This window comes from Xiphophorus couchianus, chromosome 22 (assembly GCF_001444195.1).
Source record: "Xiphophorus couchianus chromosome 22, X_couchianus-1.0, whole genome shotgun sequence".
Taxonomy (NCBI): Eukaryota; Metazoa; Chordata; class Actinopteri; order Cyprinodontiformes; family Poeciliidae; genus Xiphophorus; species Xiphophorus couchianus.
Window position 1 is genome coordinate 20,275,228 of NC_040249.1, and position 25,493 is coordinate 20,300,720.

At 44.1% G+C, this 25,493-nt stretch overlaps 1 protein-coding gene and 1 long non-coding RNA gene across 8 annotated transcripts in view; both read right to left on the reverse strand.

Annotated features, from left to right (window-relative positions):
• The window catches only part of LOC114137384 (stromal membrane-associated protein 1-like), a 100,553-nt gene that overhangs the window by 66,590 nt on the left and 8,470 nt on the right, over positions 1-25,493 (reverse strand). For all 7 annotated transcript variants that reach the window (XM_028005926.1, XM_028005925.1, XM_028005922.1 and 4 more), the window contains exons 2-3: positions 4,898-5,031; positions 3,601-3,686 (exon numbers count right to left, since the gene is read on the reverse strand). In XM_028005926.1, coding sequence (XP_027861727.1) covers positions 3,601-3,686; positions 4,898-5,031 — 220 coding nt within the window. The remainder of the gene's footprint in view (positions 1-3,600; positions 3,687-4,897; positions 5,032-25,493) is intronic.
• On the reverse strand, positions 8,369-23,786 carry LOC114137397 (uncharacterized). The gene is made up of 2 exons (XR_003593970.1): positions 23,684-23,786; positions 8,369-8,450 (listed from the first exon to the last, which is right to left on the reverse strand). It is a non-coding gene; the product is annotated as an uncharacterized LOC114137397 (long non-coding RNA).

Sequence of the window (25,493 nt, forward strand, 5' to 3'; positions counted from 1 at the left end):
AGCTAGCATAGCTAATTAGCCTGAAGAAATCAAGCTCCTCTGTCCTCTTTAGTGCTGTCAATAATGGTTGTGTATACACTGCTCATACCCAAACCCTTTCTATCTGCTATACTGCAGCTGGTTCACCACAACATAGCCTGTCCTGAATGTTAATGCTAGTCAGTTAGCATAACCACCATTGACGTCAGCTAAAAGGCTTTCCTGAAACGGTAAGTTGTTTCTCCACCATTAGCAAGTAGAACACCCGTACACAGGCATGATTGACAGCGCTATGACCCACCTCCTGGCTCTGATTGGTTGTTTTGGATCAGCTGTGCCACATTTCTTAGCCCAGGTAGTATGTGGAGAAAAACATTTTTAAATCAATTTATCTGTATCATAACATACTGTCACAACATGGTGACAGTTTTAAAAAATATCTAAAAGAAACATATTTTTCTCATAAAAGTTACACACCACAACTTTTAAACACATGTAGTTCCAAAAATAACATGTTAAAGTGATCAATTTGATCAAGGTTTATAAAGATTTGGTTATAAAACGGTTCCTACAACTGTGACTGTAAAACTATATTTCACATATGCAAGTCTGGGCACAAACTCTGAGGCTCCCACTATATTCCAATCCACAGCATCACAACACAAGCATTAATCCCAAACCTCTTATCTCCCCATTTCAGCAGCAATGCTTCTGTCAGATCAGTAATAGACCTCAAAAGATTGAGGAGCGATGACCACCCACACGGGTGGAGCTAAGCGATAGGATGGAGGAGGCCTGCATCTCAAATGCAGCCTTTATTTATCATAGTGGAGTGGAAACAGCAGAGCAGATCGGACGCAATCCACCGTGCCTCACAGAATAGAAGGAGAGAAATGACAGAATCGTGTGACGGCAGGGAAGCGTCCGATTAGGTCGGACGCCACAACTACAAGGGAGCAACAAAGAGAGATTTAGGAACAAATATATCAAAACAAACCACTGACAAAGTATTGCACATATACAGAAATAACCAAACTGACAAACAACAAAAAATATGATTTATTCATGTGCCAGGAGCTTGATTTTTTCAGATTATCTCATATTATACTGTCATTACATAGCGGCAGTTGCAACAAATATGTGAAAACATATTAATTTTAAAATGTATGTATTGCAGCTTTAATTCATATCTTTAAAAATTTAGCAGGAAGAATGTGAACGAAGATGGGACCATAAGATAAAATATGTCAAGTACTAAAAAATGTTTTTTTGTATTTATATATAATAGCCGAATCAAAAATAAATTCAAGTGTTTTTCTCTTCTTTTTATTTAGTATCAAAATATTTTTTAAGTGTCAACTTCTTCAGTTTTATTTTTCAGTATCAAATGTTTTGGTTTATATTTTCTTCAGTCTAATTTTTTGTTTGTTTAATTTTTTTCAGTTTCAAATCTTTTTTATTCCATATAAATTTTTTGTTTAATATCAAATTCTTTTTTTAAGTCTCATCTCTTTTCAGTTTTATTTTTTCTCGTATTATTCTGTCACGACATAGTGGCAGTAGTCACAAATGTGTGAAAAACATGTTAATTTTTAAATGTATGTACTGCAGCTTTAATTCAAACTTTTACAAATTAAACTGGAAGAACATGAAGGAAGATGAAACCTTAAAAGATAATAGATTAAGTACTAAAAAATGTGCAGAAAAATGTATTTTTTGAGTGTATATAAAAGCCAAATCAAAAATATTCAAGTGTTATTTTATTTCTGTTGTATTTATTGTTTTTTTATTATTTTGCATATATTAAATATCTTCCAGTTCCAGTGTTTAATGTTCTTTACAAAATTAAAGTTTATTGATCTTTGAGGGAGAAAACTTTAATTATCATTTATTGCAATAATTACTGGGACAATTTATCATCCAGCAAAATTTCTTATTGTGAAAGGCTTACAGGATACAGAACCATGCAAACACTTCTACGTAGGAACAATTTAGAGTCATAAATTAACCGATTCCTGCAGGAGGAAATCAGAGTACCCAGAGAGGACCGACACATGCAATGGGAGAAAACACAAACTCCCATCAGAAAAACCTCCAATGAGATTTAAACACACACACACACACCCCAAGGCGGTCGCTCTGCTAATCCCAGGTCTGTTATCTGCAGCTCACAGCCAGTGCCGCTGCTGTCAGAATAACTAATGAATTTCAAAAGAATGAAGAACGATGACCACCCGCGCAAATGGGCCCTGCCAGATCCCAGATACTGCATTAGAGCCACATTTCACACACACGTTATTTATTTCAGCCTACTGGACTAAAACATGAACATATCCAGTTACTGTCATGTCTTATATCACAGAAAAGGGGGGAAACTAAAAGCTGCTGCAGACGCTGCTGGAGGCGTCCTGAGGAAAATAAGTGGAATGATAGTGATGTGGCGAGGCTGTTATTTAGTAATGGAAATGCTTAACGAGAAAAATACGTAACGTCTGATTGTGTTATTTCAGAGTTGGAGCAGCTCTCAGCAGGAGTGGCTTCACCTGCTCAGTAGAAAACTGAAGCATTAAATATTTCAACCCCCTCCAGCTAAGATTCAGGGTCTTCCAGGTCACTAGACCAAAATGAGATAAACTTTCCTTTCTTGTTTCTGAAAAGAAAATAGTAATTAGGGTCCATAGAAAGCAGAGATGCAGCGATCCAGTATTATCTGTATTGGTATCAATACTGAAAAAAGTTCCAGGTGTCACTGACAACGTGTCCAATCAGTAAGGCCGGATCTATTTAGTTTAATTCAATATTTTGCGCAAACATTTTTTTTAAATGAAACTTAATGCTTAACAATGAAACTGAGAATAATTTTCAAATCTACTTTTCAGATTCAATGATTTAATTGTTATAATTTCAGATTTACTTTTCAAATTCAAACTTTTGGCCCTGATTTATTTTTTGTTTCGATTCTTTTCTTGAGGTAATTTTTTTTTAAAGTTTAAAGTTTTTTTCAGATTCATTTATTTTTTAGTATCAAAAATTTTTTTAAGTTAAACTTTCTTTTGTTTAATTTTTTAGTATCATATTTTTTTTGTTTATATATATATATATTTAAATTGTACTTTATTTTTTCAGTTTCAAATCTTATTTTATATACTTTAAGTTAGATTTTTTTTTCCGTTTCAATTTTTTTCTGTTTAATGACTTTTTAATCCTGTATCAATTGTTTTTGCTTCAACTATTTTAACTATAATTTTTTTTATTCTGTATTTAAGTTTCAACTCTTTCAGTAAAATTTTTTGATATAAATTTTTTTTTGTGGTCATTTTTGTTTTAGTTTCATTTTTTTCAGTTTCAAATCTTTTATATTCCGTATAATTTTGTTGTTGTTGTTTTAATTTAATTAATTAATTTATTTTTTTGCAGTTTAAATTTCTTTTCTTTTGACCAAACTTTTTTGGCCCCAATTTAGCTCCATAAAGATTCACACAAATAATTCTTAAAGTGTTAAAGATAATATTTAAATATCTTTATTAAGAAGATAGCTTCCTGTTGGCTGTTGAAACCCAACTATGTGATTTCCTAATGGGATCTGTAAATAACCAGTATGAGAAAGCAGAGGGAGGATACTGGTCTGTCTGTGGCCTCCTGAAGCTCTCTGGTAGGTGAGCTTCATACAGCTGGCGGGCTCTGGTGTTCCCCATGTCCACCATACTCTGCAAAAACAGTGAAAAAATAACATAAATACTTAAACAGAAAAGGCGACATCAGAAATGATGGCGACTGGAAAAAGGATCATCCCAGTGCACAGCAGGTTCTTTCACGCATCACATTTGCATTCAGCTCATTTTGCCCGCCGACTCCTTTGCATGCGTACACGCACAGCGTGAAAGGACACACTGGCTGTATGCAACAAGGCCAAATTAAGAGGAGGGTGATGGATGGGGTGATGATAGGAGAAACGGAGGAGACAGAGTCGGAATAATCAGGCATCCAGAATTAATTAGTCACTGAATACAGTGATTAACATTCTTAGTGAGACGCTCCTCCACTCACACACAGCTGACGGAGAGGCGAATCCAGCTACTTTGACACACACACACACACACACACACCTAACAGCTGAATCTATTAACGACTGAATGATTTAAAAAAAGACTGGTAGGTTTGTATACGTCTGATAACACAGGATGGACTGTGAGGAAAGTAAACAAAACGCTAAGCTAATCACAAGAGGCTAACAATATATCCATGTGTTCCTATGACAACAAGAAAGATGGATGGATGGAAAATGGATGGATGAATGGACAGATGGACGGATGGATGGATGAATGGATGGATGGATGGATGGATGTGGGCACACTCATATATAGTGTGTATATAGTGTATATATATATATATAGATCTATAGATGTATATAGATCTATATCTAGATAGATATAGATATCTATATCTAGATACAGTATATGTCTATATCTAGATATAGATATAGATATCTATAGATATATATATATATATCTATATCTCTATATAGATATATATATATCTATAGCTATATACTGTATATAGATCTATATCTATATATACATATAGAGATATCTATATATATAATACAGTTTAGACCGCAGCACACGTTCTTCCTTGCAGTAGTGAATAATTCCTCTGGTTTTAGATCTGAATCATCTTTGCTGCTTCAATAAAAGATTTTCTTTTGGGCTTAAAGGCAAACGACTCGAGTCGTTTTCAAACGACACAAATCCTTTTTTCTCCCAACTTCTTTCATTAAATCCCCATCTTTCTTCTTTATTTTCAGAAATAAAAACTCCACACGTCTAACCCAGCAAATGAATGAATAAGATAGAAAAGGTATGTCTACTTCAAGCCAAATATTGATTATCATGTATGGATCATATTGTGGTACAGATACCTGGATCTGCTCAGGTGTCCACTGGTCCAGGTTGACGGATTTGACCCTGGAGATGTGGACGCCCAGGTTGCGGTGGATGCCGGCGCAGCGGATGCACATGAACACCCCGAGGTTCCATGATGCCCATCGAGGTCCTTTAACAGGAAGAGGAAGAACACTTTCACTTTAAAAGATTCCATGATCCAGAACTATAATTAGGCCCGTCGCAATAAACAATAAATCAATTAATCAATTAATCGTAAGATAAACTAAAACAAACTCAATCATTTCCATTTGGATGATTTGCCGTTTTTCTCTTTCTATTGGATGACAAAAGTCTTCAGTCTGGTGTTTTGGTCTCAACTATCCATTTTTTTAAAGGACAATTTTGTTTGCAGAGACTCCATAATTAATTTTATTTGCTGTCTATTTTGTTTTGTTTATTTATGTTTGACATTTAAAATGTCTTCTAGAGATTTTACATTACAATATAAACTGTTCTTATTGATTAAACTAGATTTGGGGTGTCCAAAGTGCGGGCCAGGGGGCCATTTGCGGCCCTTGGAAGGATTCTGGGCAGCCAATGATCACAGTTGTAAAATAGCCTAAATGTTTTATTTGTTCTGTTTTTTGCAGTTCGTGCAGAACCAAATTTTAAAAAACAATATTGGGGGGAAAGTTTCATAGATGCCAGGAAGGGGCAACACAAAATATTCATCCAGGTTTTGGCTTTTAATTTAATTTATTAGTAAAATATACCAAAAAAATCCAGTGACATTTATTAAAATGCAACCCATAAATAAAATAAAGCAAAATAAAGCAAGAGTGAGGGATATTCTGTTCTTGTTGCTAAAAAGACATACTAAAAAACAAAAAGAAAAATCTAGAAAATGATGTGAAATTTGGGTTTTAAGATGTTTTTTGTTTTAAATCTACAATAATTAACACCCCACTTCTCTACAGTAATCTGACTGCTTTGTGTATTTTTTTTTTTTTAAATGTGCATTCAGTTTATTTATTTAGCAAATAAAAAATATACATATACAATTGATTTGCTGTTATATTTAGAAAGAAAAACAAAACATTTTGAGGCCACCAGAAAATGTTAACTTGACATTTTTGGTCCTCATGCCAAAAACACTGAACTAGATCACATTACATGTGGTTTACATGAAAACAAATTAAACTAAAGAGAAAATATGCTGTCTTTCTGGATTTCATGGACAAATGTGTCTAATTTCAAGCAAAATCCTACAAAATGTGTAAAGATTTCCATTTAAGACTTTAAAAGGTTTCCTTTTTTAACTTTAGCCGTTCTCATTGTCACCTGATTAATAAAAGCTGTAAATGAACACCGCTCTGATTGAAGACCAAAGACTTTACATCAAAGAAAAATGCTTTCGGCTTGTTCAAACCTGCCAAGTGCTATGAATCTCAATAAACTACAAAAAGCTGCCAGATTATTCATTAATATGCAACAACGCAGACCTTAAACACATTCTTCCACAGGGAAAGAGTTGACTTTAGGCCAGGCGTGTGCCATATTGTCTTATTTACAGTAAAAACCATGGATTTTTGACACTGGTATAAAATTGTATATATCAAATGACTGACCGATGGAAAAAATTACAATGAATAAAGTTCCTAATCAATATGAAATTGAAATCACTTACCCTGTTTGGTAAGGTGATTTTAAACTGTTTTTTGTTTGCCAAAATTTGTTTACATTTATATTTATTTATCTATTTTATATTGTTTTTGACACACTATATATATTTAGGAGAGGGTGGTCATGTATATATTTATATATGAATATATTTTTATTCTATTTTTTGTTCTATTTTGTTTAGGAAAAGAAAAGAAAATTAAGGTAAAAAGAAAAACAGTTTGGATGCAACATATTTATGTTTGGCCAAATCAAACCCATCCCTTCTTGGCAACAATATAAGCATTTTATTTTAGTCAGTATCAATAATAATTAATTTTCTGTTTAAAATATCGGAACTACTTCCAAACTGGTGACATGACCTTTCCTTCTTTATCCACAGTTTTCACTTCACAAAGTTGTTTTTTTTATTATTTTTAAGCAGTTATGAGGCACAGTGGCAAAACCTCAAACTCCTGCTTCACAAAATACTCAACAGGTTGTTGCTAGGTAACCAAAGAATGACCGAGTTGCTAGGTAACCAAAGAATGAGAAAGTTGATTCCACCAACATTGCTTAGCTAATCCTGAGCGACTGAGCGGCTACAGCCTTTTTCTCTGCCTACATCTCCCAGAATGCTGTGCGGTTCTGGACATGAGCTCAGTGAATGTCCGTTATCCTGCAATAGCTAGCCCCGCCCACTTCATCACAACCCTCCGAGGCTGACTACTGACCAGTTCTCTATCTAACAGGTCCGGAAAATCTCTAAGACCTGGGTATTACCCTAGACTAGATCTATAAGAGATAATCTATTCAAACTGGTGTCGAAAGCGATTCGTCTAGCTCTAACTACCTTCAATCCAGAAGCTACGACCCTTTTCAGTTAAGGAACAATCAGCTGAGTAGCCCTCACAGCTGCATAATTCCAATAACCACTCCTGTTAACGGTAGCTCGCTTTCTAAAATATAACTTGCTCTTGGAACCGGCTAGATTAAATTTAGTGACTTGGATGTAAGTCCCCGGGTCATTATCTTACTCTCACCAAAGGAAATTATGAAGCCTCCTCTTTACTAGAACCCTGTACATTAGTTTTACCTTTATTAAAAGAACTGAAAAATGAGTAAATGACTCAATTAATTCCAATGTCCACCAACCTCATTAGAATTTTAGAGTATGAATTTATTAAGCAAGCTTAAGCAGGGATATGTGACATACAAATCAATAATCAATTGTATATAGTTCAAGAGCAGTGTAATAAAATCAACATGTATAATCATACCATCCTGTCTCTTTTCCCTAACCTATGTCGCAGATTCTGAGATAGCTTTTTAGGAAGCAAGTTCAACTCATACCCAGTTGGAGGTGGATCTTTAGCAACAGGAACGTCCGAGAACCTTGGTCTGAATCTCTGTCCTTTGTGTGGAAAAATCCTCTTTAGAATAGAAGCAAAGTAGAGAGGGTTCAATTGCTTTGAAAACCCGACTCTTTATCCCTCCGGAACCTTTGTCTGTTCTCCAAGTCTGTTGCAATGTTTGGGTTGAGGCAAGACCGACGATCGAATCAGGAACCCGGGTTGGACGATTGGAACTTGTCTCCCTTTGGCGGCACGAAGCTTCAGCTTTTCCCGTAGCTCCAAGGTGTGGTCTGCTGCTGTCTCCTCGAACTGCTTCTTTGTGTCAACTCTACTTCGATGCCGCAGACAAAGAACAGTTACTTCCTCTTTCCCGTCCTGTTTTATACTTTTTTCCTCCATATGTGTGTATGGGCAGCTCGGTTTACTATCTTTTTTCTTGAATTTCTGCTTTTCCACTCCCATATGTGTGTATGGCGAGCTCCTGTGGCTTCCTGAACATCTGCTGCTCATTGTGTAATCCCCGGTGTTCCCCACCCTGTTCACTGAGTCTTGCGAAAGTCCCTTGCTTCCCCAGCTTGCGACATCTTGTCAGCGAGGCCTCACTCATCATGAGACTGTATCTTTCCTGACTTCGCTATAACTCACTTTACCATCTGTTACAAACCTTTAACCATCGCATTAAAACCATTTTGAATTTGTTTAAATCATCTTGGCTTCGATATTCATTAAGTCCTTATAATTAATCACATTACAGATCAACATATTATAATTAATCACATTTTTCTCTTACTATAAGTCATCAATCATCCTCATTATAATTAATCACATTACAGATCAACATTACATTTAGAAATACAATTCTGAAAGTTATATATATTGATTACAATTCTGAAAGTTATATATTGATTATTGATATACCTATTAAACTGAAATGATTTATTTAAGTAAACCACTGGATTGCTTTATTTCTCTCAGGCCTTCATACACCTTTTCTGCGTGTACCTGGAAAGATCTCACAACTCCATGCCAGTTTACTTGACACCCCCTCCGTGAGATCGGACGGTGCTTCGCAGAAAACAGAAAGTCCAAAGTCAAAAGAGGTCAAGTCCATCATCGCAGTGAGCCGTCAGGATGTCACGCTCATAGCAGGTCACCGGAGATGACGAAGGTGTCCAGGCATCCACAACCTCATACTCCGTCAGATTAGACGGTGGAGAAAGCCAGTTCTCCGCGCCCAAATCGTTATCAAGTGCGGAGCCTCCGGAACCGGAAAGGGTCGCGTGCTCCAGCGGTGGTGGCAGAGGCGACGGCAGGTCCATCCCGAAGTCTAGCATCACGGATGGGGTGTTGCAGTAGCCGTTCAACTCCGCCAGCAGTTCCTGGAAGGCCATGTCGCTTGGTGATGGAGATGACGGGGAAAGGGTGTCCTCAGTCTGGCATGTTTGGTGAGAAGAACTGAGTGTCTCAGTTTGGGTGCTTATCTCGTGAGTTGCACTGCTGGTTTGACATCCGACGTCGATAAACAAATCCGGAGACATGGGGCATGCAGGTGGGAGGTACTCGCCCACTGCCACAACTCGGCCATCCAGAAGATGCAGAGTCGGGAGGCATTGCCGAGTAAGCTGGTGTTCCCATAATTTCTGTATTACGGGCAGCAATAGTCCCATATACAACGGAGGTGTTGTAAGCTCGTCGTCATTCTGTCCCAACGCAGAGGTCCACACGATTTTGTGCACCCGTTCCAGGGATTTAGATGTGGAAGCCGCAATGTAGGGCAAATCCTCCCGTCCCGTAGCACAGTGGATTGCCGTTACATCATTAAAATGGCTGCTCACGCATTTGTGACACCAGCGGGCGGACGATGCCACCCAAATGAATCCATAAGATTCTGCGGCGATTCCACACCCCACACAGCAGGTTGGTGCCTGAGGAGAAATTGCAACCCAGGTAACTTCATGATTAGCTGTTTCTGAGTAATAAAAATATGTAATAAATCAACGAATATGCAAAGGCAAAAGCGGAGAGAGAGTAGCTGGTTTTAAGCTCTTGTGCCTGCTTGTGCTGCGAGCCACGGAGAATTAATCACAGGAACTGGAATGTCATGATCTGGAGCTGGTTCGCCCAGATCATAGACATGAGCTGAATCATGGAATATTGCAGCATAGGTCATCATCCATACAACGATGGCCAGGTCTGAGGTCTCCTGAAGCCAGTAGAGGACCACCAAGATCCCCCAAACCGTTGCCCAAAGAGCCAGAACTATCCACTTTTGCAGCCAGATGCGCCTGCCCCGACCTTTGATGGACAAGGCCTGGCGCGCTAAGTAGACGAGGATAGATACGGCGAAAAACCCCTCTAAAATAGCTGTGAGGATCTTAAGTGGAGCGGTTCGAGTAGCTTGAATGCCCCCAATGACCAACTCCAGTATCAGGGCTGTGGTATCCGTCATGAGCCATAGGCAAACCACAACCCCCCTGCGCCAGTTGATGCGGGTACGGCCCATCAGGTAACAAGCGAAGAGGGATGAAGCTAACCCCCATTTCTGGAGGATGATGGGTCGTAGGATAAGCTTGACATATCCTTGTCGCGCAACGAAGATCCTCATAGGATGTCCCCTGGGCCAGGAACCAGTGTGGCAGTAGAGTACCCAGGCTAGGGTAACCCCTAAGTGCTCAAAGGTACTCACTTGAAGTGGTGCAAAAAGTGAGTTGGGGTTTGATGAGTTGGTTGAAGAGTTGGATGCCATGATGTCCGGTGATGGGTCCTCCAGTTCAGGTCTTGTCAGCAGCTGCAGCGAAGATTGAATGGCTCGCAGGCACATGGCAGCTCTCTCTTATGCAGAAATAGGCTCCTCCTTCAGGGGGAGGGGCTGGTAATCCCTTCTCTTGCAACGACACAGTGCTTTTAGCCACACCTCCAAGACAATCTTGCCGACGATTAAGGCCACAGCCACGCCCAGAAAGCCCAAGAGATATGGCCACAGCAGGCTCAGAGCATCTAGCAGCCACTGTTCGACGATGTGGAGGCCTCCCTCTACTATATTAGCAACGCCTTCCACGACGTCGGTGAGGGTGGTCACGATAGCTGATCCCAAAGTCTCGAACCAGTAACATTCATGTTGGTCAGATCCTTTTCCACATTTCTCCCAAGTTTCCTTAGAGATTGAGCAGGTGAGATTGGAATACAAAAGGTTAGGCCCGACCCAATCAAACCCTGGGTCTGTGTCCCCATCACACAGATTCTTGCGGAAAGCATGTCCTTCGGCGATGGCCACCAGGGGATTTGGGATGAACGGAACTGGGAGACCCAGAATGCTCTTACGCTTCTGGAGATGGTATCCCAGAATTGCGTCGGTGCAGGTCCGTCCGCTCACTATAGCCCTCCGCCAAGTACCATTGATTTTGCGCCAAGTAACTTCAGAAGAGTGAGTGTCATACTCATCGGCATAATGTTGTTTGCAGTAGCTCTCCCAACCTCGGACCTCGTGGCAGGGTCTTCTGGCCAAACTTATGACACATTCAAAGACTTGTCGTGTGTTGTTTTTATAAGTCATGCGCCAGGGTCTAGGGTTGACGTAGTTTTCAGGTCTCCAAAAAATTCCAGGCCAAATCGCGCGGTCCTTAGAATAAACTGTGGCGAGGTACTGGTACTTGATCCAATAATTGGTGGATTCACTGAGACAGGGTATAACCCAGGCTTGAAGTTCTTCTTGTTGGAGTCCCCACCATTCCCAATCGCAATCTCGATAATAATCCTCATAGCAGGCTTGTAGAGCCCATTTAGCGGTAGGAAGGGTGTCGGGATCAGGGCAGTGATACTTCCATACGGAAAATAAAGTATGGCTTTCTTGTAAGAGGTCACATCGCGGTGAAGATAGGGTTTTCCTCCAATAAGTATCATTGAGGCTGTCAAAGATCCTTTTGGCGACACACTTATCAATCTTTGCAAAATCACCCTTAGGAGCGTTCAGAAGATCTTCAGGAGTTGGAAGGCGTTGGGTACGCAAGTTGGCAATGTGTAGCTCCTCTAACCCAGCAGGAGAGCGAACCGCTCCCTCTGGGAAGTCTCCCACAAAGAACGTTTGGTCTGTTGCTATATATGTCCATGGGAATGTGTTATTCAGCCAGACTTCAATTTCTGTACGTACTGAGCGTACAGAGTGCCATAAATCCGTCCAGTATTCTTCTACAGCTGTGACAATGTAATTTTGGCCCCTGCATCTGACGAACTTATTCCAGAGGCAGGCATTTAACCACCTAAAGTGGTGTTTATAACAGTGCTGTTGGTCAGCTTGAAACATAAACCGTGTAGGACCTTGTCGAATCAGGAAAGCCGTAATATTAGCCAAACTGTTGTTGGGGGGCGGCCTCGTGACCCAGTCACGAAAGTCGTCTCGGGAGGTTCTGTTGATCCGCGCTCGCTCTGTGATGTTGGCATCTTCTCTGCAATTTAGGTGATCGTCTCCCCAAAACTCCCCTCGTGGGAGCCAGGTTCGACAGCCTGAGGACCTGTGCGGGGCCGGGTATATTACTTCGGTATCCCAGTATCCCTGTTCCGGTAAAAGTAGTAGCGACCGACAGGCCATATTGCAATGCCACTGTGGAAAGCCTCGATCCGGATGAATCCAGTTGCATCTCACGGTGCGGCGTTCCTTACGCTGTAGAACCCGTATCCAGCAGAGCGCTCCGGTGTCGAGGAAGTCATAGGCGTAGATCTCCCAGGTCCGATTCAGAAGGTCGTCTAGGGAGGAGTCGTTCAGTTTGTAGGCTCGGCTTTCCACATACTTTTTGCCGTTTTCTTTGGCGAATAATCCGGTTCGATTCTGGGTAGACGTTTCGTTGTCCCATGGCACAAAAATAGCCGTGGTGCTTGTATTCCAGCAGTTGAAGGTGGCATACTTGGAATGTCCATAAGTGACTCTTGTATGTGTAAGATACCACGGTCCAACTCCGATGAAGTAGAAAATAGTAGCGAGAACAGCAGCAGCAAACAGCAGGGCAAGAAGCGTCAGCAGCCCTTTCAGGCAAAGGGATTTTCCTGTTATTGTAGTCGTTTTCCGTAGCAAAGGTTCGTTAGAGGTGTCCGAGTCGTCCTCAGCGTCGTCAGTGTCAGTGGAGCTGTCCGAATCCGATGTTGCGTCTAGCCAACCCTGGTCTGTAGGCTTGCGCCTCATGCCGATAGCATCCATCCTGGCCAGATTAGTGATTCTCTGGGATCCGGTGCATCAGGCGTTGTACAAATTTTTCTTAAAGCCTTTGTGCAGCCTTGGTTAGCAGAGCTCTTCGCAACCCGTCTGGTGGCTCTTCTCTGCTGCAAGGCTGTAAATATTGGAGAGGGGTAGGGTAAATCGGGCTCCAACCCCCTCCACACCCACTTCCAGTGGAACACCCTCCAATAGTCCGGACGAGGAAACGGGCCTTGGGCGGTGCCGTTTTTCAGCGCCTGGTCATACCAAGATTCGTGATTGTACCCGATTGGGGCGGGTACTGAGATGTAGGTGTACAAAGGTTGCCCATGCAAAGTTAGTCTGGTGCGGTACCCCCAGGTTGACGGGGTAAAAATCCTCTGGTGTGGTGGGTTGGGGTAGACCCTGTCTATTTCCAATTTCAATGGAAGCCTGGTGTTATTAAATATATAACATTCTGGATTCATTTCTCTCCTTACTATGGTTTTTGCCATACTTGGCGATGTGGTCCAGATAATCATGTCATTAAGTGAAATTTCACAATACAGTCCTTGCAGTGGTTCAAGGTAATGGGGACCCCACCTTATCCGTAGTTCGATCCCCTGTACCCTGAGATACACTGTATTAAAAGTCCATGGCAGAGATCTTGGGCACATAGGTGAAATTGATGCAAAATGGACCGTGTTATTGGACCCTCGTCCTTGCCAAGCAGGCGGTGCGGTAGGGATGAATAGATGTGGCTTCGTTGGAGGGGGTGGCGTGTACTCTTCACTTTCCCCCACCTGTTTTGTGTTCTGGAAATCAGTGGGTCGAAGATATATGAGGTACTTGAGAAAATATGCTTCGGTGAGCGGATTGGAAGGAGTGAAATCTTCTCTTGGCATATCAAGTAGTATAGAGGTAGTAGGGAGTCTTAGGAACGGACCTTTATCTGATAGTCCCGACGAGACCCCAGCTCCTACTTTGAACATTTTAGTTACAAAAACCCTTGTACCTTTCCGTCTGGTGGGTTTTGACTGACGTTGGGACTTGGCGACTCGTTTTCCCCCTTCCGGTGTGTTCGTTAGTCTTGGTTTTTCTTCCTCCATGGAAATGCTGAAGCGAGCTTCTGCCAGGCGTGAGTCTTGGGTTTCTTCTTAGGAGGCTCCGGTTCGGTGTAGGACACGGTGGCGTAATTCTGCTCGTCTGGCACCACTTTGATGGCTGCTCCGACGGAGTAGATTCCTTTAAAGGGGACGGTGATCATGCGCACTGACAGCTGAATCTGGCAGGAGGTGCTAGGATCGGAGGGCGTACCCGCTCTGTGGGCCACGCCTCCCGGGTGTTGCAAAACTCCATCCCGAAACTGGGACTCCGCTGTTATCCAGTACAGGCAAGACTTTTCCTTAGGTCTTACCGCATTGCTGCCCCACCCGTCCACCTCAGTGGTGTAGTAATACATATCTGAGCAGCGTACCCCATCTTCCCTTGGCACGTCCGGTAAATCCACCACAGGAATTGTGCAGTCATTGATGACTTCCAAAATCAGATGTGCCCATGTGGTCAGCTCCCAGGGGCCTGTCCAACCCCCATTAACGGCTTGGTCTCTGGTGTCGTCTGGGAGTGCACTTAGCCCCTCAGCTGATGGTTGGTACGCGTGAGGCCGATGCACCCGGAAGATCACAGGGGAGTGGCTGGTATTCAATGGTGGAAATGACAGGGATGCTCCAGCAGCTTTATATGGCCAGGCAGCATGAACAGAATCCCACAGGACATCATGGGGCCCTTCTTCCCTCCTCCACACCCATGGATCCACTTCTTCTGGGGTGTTTGGGGGAGCTGAAGGTCCCGGTAGTATTATCGGTATGGGGCTCCCATGGTTTGGTTGTACTTGCCCATATGTTCTGTAATATCGCAGTGAGCTATAAAATCTCGTCACCTGCCATCCCTCAGCTTGACCTGTCAAAGTCACTTCTCCTCTCCCCAGCTGGTCTTCGCAAATAGAACAATGATGGAGATCGTCCCTATCCCAGAAGCAATGACAGCTCTTTGGTTCTTCATTTTGCCAGCTCCATTGGGTCTCCAACTGAAGTCGGGGCAGGTAACCTACCCGGCAGTTCCCACAGATGGTGTTGTTCAAAACCGTAACCGGAGAGACGCGGAGATGTTGTAGCATCTCTGCGGTGGCTCCTTGTTGCCTGGGCTTCTCACGGCCCGGTCCCTCCCAGGTGATGGGGAGTGGGTTGTTTACTAAACAAACCGGACAGCGACTTTTAGCTCTTGCCCACAACAGCATCTCTCGCTCCTCTGACAGGACTCCCTTTTTAGCCCAATCCAATTTCTTCAGGGCTCGTCCTGCCCAAATCCCTGAAGGTGTTCTTCTAATTACAACCACCCCTTTCACAGTGGCCAGTCCGATATAGGGTGGAATGGTACATGATTCACTGGCCATTTCACCGGCTTCTGTTTCACTTTAGTCAGGAACTGGCTTGAGCTGCTCAACTCCTTGAATCCCTTTTCTTTTCAGCAATACTGTGTTCCTATCCAGTACTTGCTTGACGATGTCAGTGGTCTCAAACTTGGGTTTTACTGCTGCATTTACAGGTTGCTCTCTTGCTTTGACCCACACGCGCTGTCCCTCTCGGAATGGCACTCTGGGCGTCAGCTTCTCCTTTTTGTCGCTGGAGCTCCGCCCCACTTCCTTCGTGGTGAACGGCCGTTGGTTGAGCTCCATTGCAGGGGCAGGCCTCTCGGCTCTGCTTCTGTCGTTCAGTGCCTGCCCTATTTCCACCGCCTGTGTGCTCCAACTGTTGGTGTTAGCATTTTTAGCTATCCAGCTTTTCACTAACCCTATGGCTCGTTCCACCACTCCGTTAGCTTGTGGGGTATAGGGTGGAGAGTAAACTCGCATTACTCCAAACTTCTGACACCATTGGTCAACCTGTGAATTACGGAAATGAGTCCCATTATCCGTGCGCAGCTCTTTCGGGATTCCCAGGGCACTGCATACTTGTTCCAGCATGCCGACAACACTATTGCCGTTTGCTTTCCTGGCTGCTTTTGTAGTTACAAACCCCGACATAGAGTCCACCAGCACTAAGAGGTACTTCTCACCTCTTTTTCCTGTTATCCCCATGGGGCCTGCAACATCCATGCAGACTGAACCCCAGGGGACCGTGCTTTTGATGGATAACCCATCCATCCGCTGCCCTCGGCGACCTGCGTTGTATTGTCCACATACTTCACAGTCCCTTAGCACGCGTTGGACTTGTTTTACTGGGATCCAAAGGTCTTGCTCCTCCAGCTCCTTACGGGTAGGTCGTACGCCTGCATGTCCAAGGGCCTCATGCACGCTCCGCACGACCTCGACCACGTACTCTTCTGGGACCTCCCGTCCTCTGGGAGTGCTGTCCCACTTCTCGGTACCGACAAAGACGATCTTTCTTTGCTGGACATAACAGTCCACTTCATCATTCCCACGCCAATGAGCTCCCTCATGCGTGTGTGCTCTTTGATGCTCAACTTCTATTTCCAACTGTAGTATTAGCTCAGCAATCTTTTTCCACAAGTCTTTGTGTGCCACTGGCTTGCCCTTTGCTGTCTCGAAACCATTTTCTTCCCAAATGGCCAAGTCTTCTCTAAGGGCTTGAGCACAGTAGTAACTGTCGGTTACTAACCTGGCACTCTTGATTTTCCTTTTCACCAGCTCCAGCAATCCTTCCAGTACGGCCGTTACTTCTCCGGCTTGAGCACTACCGGGAGCTTTTCCTTTCTGACGGCATTTTTCCTTGCCGTCTTGCTTCAGAATAAATCCCCAGTATGCCGACTGGTCGGACCCCTTTCTGGATCCATCAGTGTAGATTGTCCATTCTGGTTGTCCTGGCTTGTCAGGTGTCTCTGGCGGTTTCTTCTTACTGGTGGGTTGTGCTGGCCCAATTTCAAGCTCCGGGTCCAGCAGGATGTCTTCCCATCTTCCCCACCGTGTGTTAGTTGCTTTAGTACTTTCCACGGTACCTTTTCTTAGATACTTATGAACTTGGCTTTGTGTGATGACTTTAACTGGTTGTCCCTGTGCTAGGTCCTTCAGCACACCCCAGTAACGAGCTAACACCGCTAGCTCTTTCTCCTCCTGCGGATATTTCTTCTCAACAGAAGTCAGGGTGTAACTCCACAGGCTAACCAAGCCTCCATTTTCGTTACTCACTTTGATCATGGCATCGTCATTCTCACAGCTGATCTCTGCCACCAGTCTTTCTGACAAACTTCTTGGCTCCAGTCTCACAGCTGCTTGAATGGCTTTTCTTAATTCTTCCAGGTTCTGTTGATTCGCTGCTGTCCAAACCCAGGGTCTTTTTCCGTCCTTCTCATCCTCCTCACTCTTTCTCAGGCATTTGTACAAAGGTTTGGCATACTTCTGATAATTGGGTACGTGGTCCCGGACATAGTTGCATAGTCCTAATATTTTCTGTAAGTCATTCTCTGACTGAGGTGGTTGAATGTTCGTCAGCTTTTCTCTGTACCCATCTGAGAGTCCCAAGTCCGACGTGACTTGGAAACCCAGATAATTCACTTGGAACTGTCCAAATTGACATTTCTTGAGGTTTAGCTTCAAGCCTGCCTTGGTGAGGTTTTCTACCACTTTTTGTAGTCTTTCTAGGTGTTCTTCTTCTGTGTCATCAGCAATAAAGACATCATCAATGTACACAGTTGCACCTACATCCCCCAACACTTCCATCACTGCTGACTGGAATACATTTGGGGAGTTCTTGTACCCCTGGGGTAACCTTTGCCACACATAGCTCTTGCCTTTGTGGGTGAATGCAGTTTTACCTTGCGATTGTCTGGCGAGGCGTAGAGAGAAAAATCCATTGGCTAGGTCGATGCATGACTTGAACTTCTTGACTCGAAGAGTTTTCAGCGCTCCTTGTGGATTGATTAGACTGGCTCGGTTTGCTATTGTTCTCCGATTCAGGGCCTTGAAGTTGATAACTGGTCTCCAACCCCCTCCAGCCGATTCAGGTTTCTTCACCGCCTGGATGGGGCTGTTGGTGATCGGGTTGAGCTCCTCTCTGATGATTTCCAGGGCGCTCAGCTCCTTCACTATCTTGTCCATCTCCTCGACTGCTCCTGGGTTCAGCGGGTACTGCCGGACCGGTGGATGAACCCCACCTTCGATGTGATGAACAAACTTTGGACCCAAATCCCCACAATCGTTCTTGAACCGTGCCACTTGCGCTGTAACGATGATCTCACGCAGCTTCTCTTTCCCAGCCGGGGAGAAGTCACTCTCTGCGAGCTTCTGTTCTGTCACCGTCGGTATGTCAATCGGTTTGTACCAGTCCTGCTGCCCTGATCCGGTTTGGGTCGGGCCGACTTTCACCAATCTTGCTTTCAAACTCGTCAGCCTTCGCTCCAGTCGGCGATGTGTGCCTTTCTTTTTACTGAGTCCGTCTAAGTCTTTTACTGTGAGGAGATTGTAGGGACCCTTCACCCACACTACTCCTTTCCAGGTCCCATATGGCATTTCTTCTATTTTTCCATTAGCAAACTGAACCTTCAGGTGTCCTGCTGTTTCTAGGTCTTTGCGGGTCATAGACACCTCCGCTCCGGTGTCCACCAGGTAGGGTACTCCCTCCACTTTAGCGTAGATTTCGTCCCCTTCCCAGTAGGCATTTTCTAAAATGACCCGCGACCTGGACGTCATTACTTTGGTGACCCCCCGGTTCCGGCTTTACGGGACTCACGGAGGGCCGTCCTCTGTTCTGGGCTCAATTTCCTATATTCCTCATCCGTCAGGAACTGACCTTTCCCTGGCTGGTTTTGTGAAGCCGGTGGGTTGGTCGGTCTCCCTTGTGGTCCTGGTGGTTTCTGCTGGAACGGCCGGTTCTGGAAATTGGATGGTGTTCCCTGTTGATATGGCCGGCCCTGGAAATTGGATGGCTGTGTGCCTTGCGGGAATGGCCTGCTCTGGAAGTTGGATGGCTGTCTGATGTTGACCCTTCCAGGTGGCTTTGCTGGTTGGCTAGCCTCCTTCTTCCTTTTGTCCTCGTAGTACTGCTGCTCCAGGTCGAACCCCTGCACTGCCACATCCATCTGGGCCACGGTTGTGCTTCTCACCGGCAGTTTCACAAACACAATCTCACCTCTTCGTCCCTTTGTCACCGCACGCAGTACCTTCACATACCTCGCGGGAGAAACGGTTTGCTTTAGTGTGTGCCAAAGCGGTTCCAACCGGCTTCCTTTATCCAGCCTCCTCTAGCTCTCTTCACCTGGGACTCTTCGTCGTCCATGTCCTCCAACACCAATCTCTCATAGTTGCTCTGTGCTGACTCTGTTCCAACCATCGGGTCCGCAGTCACGCTGGTCAGCCACAACTTTTTGGCCCCTTCGTGGTTGGTGGTAGATAGCACGGTTGGCCAAACATCTTTCAAATACTCCTCATTATTTTCGTCTGCGTTTTTACTCCGAATCACCAACCTTAGATTCTTTAACTCTGCGTATGCATCTTGTCCAGTAGTAGTGGCCGGTGGCTGGGCCGACACCCCTTGTGGTCTCACCGGGATCTGTGGTCCTGGCTCTGAAGGCGTCGCCTGTGGCTCCTCTTCATCAGCCGAAACCTCATCCAGCTTTTGTCGAGTTTCCCTGGAATACTTGAAGGCAGCCTTCTTCAGCCGTCGCAGCATTACATCATACATAATCCCAATGTATGCGTTCCTGAAGTTGGTAGTCAGGGAATAGTGTGCTGTCAGGGTAGAGCAGGATGGTGTCATCAGGATGTTAGCCCATTCTCCGACTGTTGCTTCTACTTCGAGCAGCACCTTGTCTCCCAACCTGCTGGCCCATCCCGCCGGGATTTGGTACTCGGTTTGGCCGACCTCTGGTACATACGTACGCCGTCCATCTTTAGCTTGTACGGGGCCCCAGGTCACGTCTCTCGCCAGTCTCTCAGAAGAACCCTCGATGTCAAAGGTTTCTATTTCTTTCTTCTTACCTCGGTGCTGTCCTGTTCGGAGCGTCTTATGTCCTGTCGGTGGTTGCTTTGGGTCGGAGAAGATGCTGCCGTGATCACTCTCTTCTTCTTCTTCAGAATGTTCGACCTCCTGTTGCTCTTCTCCGTCCTCCGAGTCGCTGATGTCCTCATACTGTTGTTGTCGAAGAGGTTCCCTCCTGGGGGAGTTCAGCGGTTGAATCTTAGCTGGTTTCATCGGTCCTACTTCTCTCTGGACCGTCAGCTGCTCATTCTTGACTCTGTCCGTGTTGGGTTGCCTCAGTTCACTGCTGCTTCCCTCGAATGAGAATTCTTTGACGTATCTTGCTGCGTGGGACTCTGGTTTGACTGGTGCTTCCCTTAACTTTATCCTGAGTGGCTCCATAACCTTGGCTTTGCCGGTCTGGGTCGTGTTTGAAACTTCACTCTGGGGTATTTTTAAGGGATATTTCTTGATCTCCTGTGCTGGGAGGCTGATGCGGCATTGTTCCTCCATCTCAGTTGCCATTCGTAAACCTTGCTCCATACGGAGTCGATGCATACGGGGGTCAACCACCACCACTACCTCTTGGAACACAAAGAAATGACTGTTGGTCTTGGCTATGTTCACCACTCCATTCTCTGTGACCGACCTGGCGGTGTCCCCTGGCAAATCTGTCGATCTTAGTCCCTGCACGCTCACCATCACCCTTCTCATGCTTTCGTTGCTGGCAGTCACCAGGCCCCTTTCGAGTCCGTGCCACATCTTCTTCCGATACTCCTCCAGACTCTCTCCTTTCTTGTAAACATCAATTGGGACCAGGATTACGGCACCATAAGGAAGATTGTAGCCCTTCATCATCACTACGTCTCCTCTAGTTTTTTCACTACAGGAAGCCTCCAACACCTTTGAATCTTTTTGGTAATATCTCCCAGCTTGGTTTTTAAGGCTGCGTCGAAACTTTCGATTGTGGATCTTGTATTTATCATTGGTGAACACAATCAGCCCGTCACCTTCAAGGTCCCATATTCCTCCAATAAACTGGTAGATCATGAGCCCGGATTGCAGCCTTAAGCTGATGGTCTCTGATGGTATTTTGGCCAACTCTCTGGTCCTCCTCCAAACATCCGACTTCTGGGTCTTCTTCTTAGGGCGGCCGGGGTCCCACAGCTCCTCATCCGATTCCTCCTTGTCCTCGTCGGAGCTGCTGCCCGCTGGAGTCTCCGTAGGTGGCAGTGGCTGCCTCCTTTCCGTGCTGTGGATTCGGGGATGAAACCCGAACTCCTGACCCCGTCGCGAGGGCCAATCCCTGGCCGCTTGCTCCAACTGCTTCTCAGTGAAACCGTCAATGAGCGACCCCTCGTGATTTTCCTCTTCTGACTGCTCAGAGGGGATCTCGTCGTTCCGCGATGATCCCGGTCGAACTGGGATATCGTCACCGCCGCCCGTCAGGTCTATCAGGTCCTGCTGATCTTGCTTCGGCTGGTTAGTCGGTGTTGTGGCTCTGCTGGGCAGTCGAGAGGGGGCCTCAGCCACCTCCGATTCCGCCTTCTCCGGGGCTTGCTCCTTTTCTTTGATGCTTTTGTAGGTCGACAGTCTCTGCAGGGCTTCTCTACACTCTTTGTACTGACTTACCCCTCTAGCCAGCTGTTCTATCAGGATCCCGTCGATGCCCGCTGCCCTTGTAGCTGTCTTCACTACTCCGTCATACTTCCCAGAGGGGCTGTAAACAATCCGCAGCTCACCAGCGGTCCATCTCTCAAGGAGCCCGGCGAACCATTCTAGCCACTCCTTAATTTCCAACTTCTTAGCAACTTTCACTGGGCATTTGACGACCCCCAGTCGGTGACCATCGTTAAGTCGGGAGCAGTAGTATATCTGTGTCTGTATCATGTAGTCCATCATGTCTCGAACCTTGTTCTCGTTGGTACTATAGTGAGATTCGAAGAACGTCCTTTTCAGTGTCCCAGTCCAGGAATCCAATCCATCACCGAGTAATATCAACATTACAGGAAGTTGTGATATAGTAGTTTGGGAAAGACGGGTTTGATGATCTTCCCCGTCTTGGCTGATGTTGCTTGCCCCTTGTCCCTTTGCTGGCTTTGGCAGGGGATCCAGTTCCCCTCTTTCTTCTTCATTCATAGTTGTCTTTGTCTTCGAGTTGCCTATCCCCCAAAGCCTCTCTTTGCGCTCTTGAGTAGGGATGGGTCCAGGCTGTGTTGGCTACTGGCTTCACTGTCTGGATACTATCACTTATCCTCAGTAGAAGCTTTCCCTCACCTGCATGCTATACAGTTACTGCAAGGGTTGTGACTGACGGCCTTATCAGTCACTGTTAACTCTATTCTCTAAGAGTCAACCATCCAAGTGAGCTATTCAGAATCACACATTCTGTTTTTACTGACCTGGTGTATTAGGGCCCGCCTACTTGGCACCGCCCCACGTTGGGCGCCATGTCCGTTATCCTGCAATAGCTAGCCCCGCCCACTTCATCACAACCCTCCGAGGCTGACTACTGACCAGTTCTCTATCTAACAGGTCCGGAAAATCTCTAAGACCTGGGTATTACCCTAGACTAGATCTATAAGAGATAATCTATTCAAACTGGTGTCGAAAGCGATTCGTCTAGCTCTAACTACCTTCAATCCAGAAGCTACGACCCTTTTCAGTTAAGGAACAATCAGCTGAGTAGCCCTCACAGCTGCATAATTCCAATAACCACTCCTGTTAACGGTAGCTCGCTTTCTAAAATATAACTTGCTCTTGGAACCGGCTAGATTAAATTTAGTGACTTGGATGTAAGTCCCCGGGTCATTATCTTACTCTCACCAAAGGAAATTATGAAGCCTCCTCTTTACTAGAACCCTGTACATTAGTTTTACCTTTATTAAAAGAACTGAAAAATGAGTAAATGACTCAATTAATTCCAATGTCCACCAACCTCATTAGAATTTTAGAGTATGAATTTATTAAGCAAGCTTAAGCAGGAATATGTGACATACAAATCAATAATCAATTGTATATAGTTCAAGAGCAGTGTAATAAAATCAACATGTATAATCATACCATCCTGTCTCTTTTCCCTAACCTATGTCGCAGATTCTGAGATAGCTTTTTAGGAAGCAAGTTCAACTCATACCCAGTTGGAGGTGGATCTTTAGCAACAGGAACGTCCGAGAACCTTGGTCTGAATCTCTGTCCTTTGTGTGGAAAAATCCTCTTTAGAATAGAAGCAAAGTAGAGAGGGTTCAATTGCTTTAAAAACCCGACTCTTTATCCCTCCGGAACCTTTGTCTTTTCTCCAAGTCTGTTGCAATGTTTGGGTTGAGGCAAGACCGACGATCGAATCAGGAACCCGGGTTGGACGATTGGAACTTGTCTCCCTTTGGCGGCACGAAGCTTCAGCTTTTCCCGTAGCTCCAAGGTGTGGTCTGCTGCTGTCTCCTCGAACTGCTTCTTTGTGTCAACTCTACTTCGATGCCGCAGACAAAGAACAGTTACTTCCTCTTTCCCGTCCTGTTTTATACTTTTTTCCTCCATATGTGTGTATGGGCAGCTCGGTTTACTATCTTTTTTCTTGAATTTCTGCTTTTCCACTCCCATATGTGTGTATGGTGAGCTCCTGTGGCTTCCTGAACATCTGCTGCTCATTGTGTAATCCCCGGTGTTCCCCACCCTGTTCACTGAGTCTTGCGAAAGTCCCTTGCTTCCCCAGCTTGCGACATCTTGTCAGCGAGGCCTCACTCATCATGAGACTGTATCTTTCCTGACTTCGCTATAACTCACTTTACCATCTGTTACAAACCTTTAACCATCGCATTAAAACCATTTTGAATTTGTTTAAATCATCTTGGCTTCGATATTCATTAAGTCCTTATAATTAATCACATTACAGATCAACATATTATAATTAATCACATTTTTCTCTTACTATAAGTCATCAATCATCCTCATTATAATTAATCACATTACAGATCAACATTACATTTAGAAATACAATTCTGAAAGTTATATATATTGATTACAATTCTGAAAGTTATATATTGATTATTGATATACCTATTAAACTGAAATGATTTATTTAAGTAAACCACTGGATTGCTTTATTTCTCTCAGGCCTTCATACACCTTTTCTGCGTGTACCTGGAAAGATCTCACAACTCCATGCCAGTTTACTTGACACCTACATATTGAATATTATCTGTTGATATTGGTCATGTGTCTATCACGTAATATATAATTGATTTATTTTCCAGCCCATCTTGGGTTTAAGTGGTCTCCAGTGAAATCTGTCACAGGAATGCAACAACCAGCATGTAGAAAGAGACAGAAAATTACTCAGGCTCAAACCAAATCTCTATGGGGATGAATAGGAGATGGCACAGAAATGACAGTGAAATTATTTTAATGGGCTGGTGGCTGCAATCCCGCTGCATCACTCATGCTCCATCCCCGTCCAGAACATGAAACTTACTTCTGACTTTAAACACATAAAGTGCAACGGCTTAACTTTTATGGATCCAGGTTACATAATGGTGGTGTAGGAAGCCTAGTGGGCTTGCTGGGTTTGACTAAGAGCATCATCGTGCTAATGCAGTGGCACTAATGCGCTATCCTGCCTGAGGGGGCATTAAAGCAGCTGAATGAGTGTTAAGCCTAAAATCAAGCAGCTCAGCCATTGTAAGCTGGACTCTATCTGTTGGAAATCTATCAATATCTATCAGACTTCAGCTTGGTCTGCTTTCAAATCATCTCTGCTTTACTGATAATGTGGTCATATTTACAAACTTTATGTGTCCATCTTATCGGAACCACTTTCACAAAGTGTGGTGCTCATCTTAAAAGGGTTATAGAGGTGAAAAATGGGTTTGATAAACTATCCAAATTTTAAAAAACAATAAGAAAAGACAAGTACATTTTCACTAGGAGTGTCCTAATACAACTTTTTCACTTCCAATACAACAAATATATTGCACCTTATCACAGTTTTTAACAAATTCTGTAGCTTTTGGTGTATTTCTAAATCTGCTCCATAGTCGCATCTTTTCGAGCCCGCTACTGCCTCTAGTGGCATGGGGGTGGTATCACAACTAATATAATTACATTACTAAATCAGTATACTTGTCAGGTTTTACCCAACAATACCACAAAGTCTTTATTATTAATTTTTCATTTTCTTAAGAATGTAGAGCCAATTAAATGACCTAAACAAGACCTCAAAGTGGTTCCAGTTTCTCTCAATGGCCAACTTGTTGAAACTGTAGCAAATTTTAAATACCTTGGGTCATTCCTAGACAGTCAGCTCAACTTTGCTGAAAACACTGGCTATATTCTTAAGAACTGTTCTCAGAGACTCTACCTTTTAAGAAGACCCAGTGATCTTGGTGTCACCCAACTAGAGGTTGTGTACAAGACAATGTTGAGTGTTTTAACTTTTTATCTCCTCGGCTGGTTTGGTCACATGAGCTGCAGACTAACAAACTTG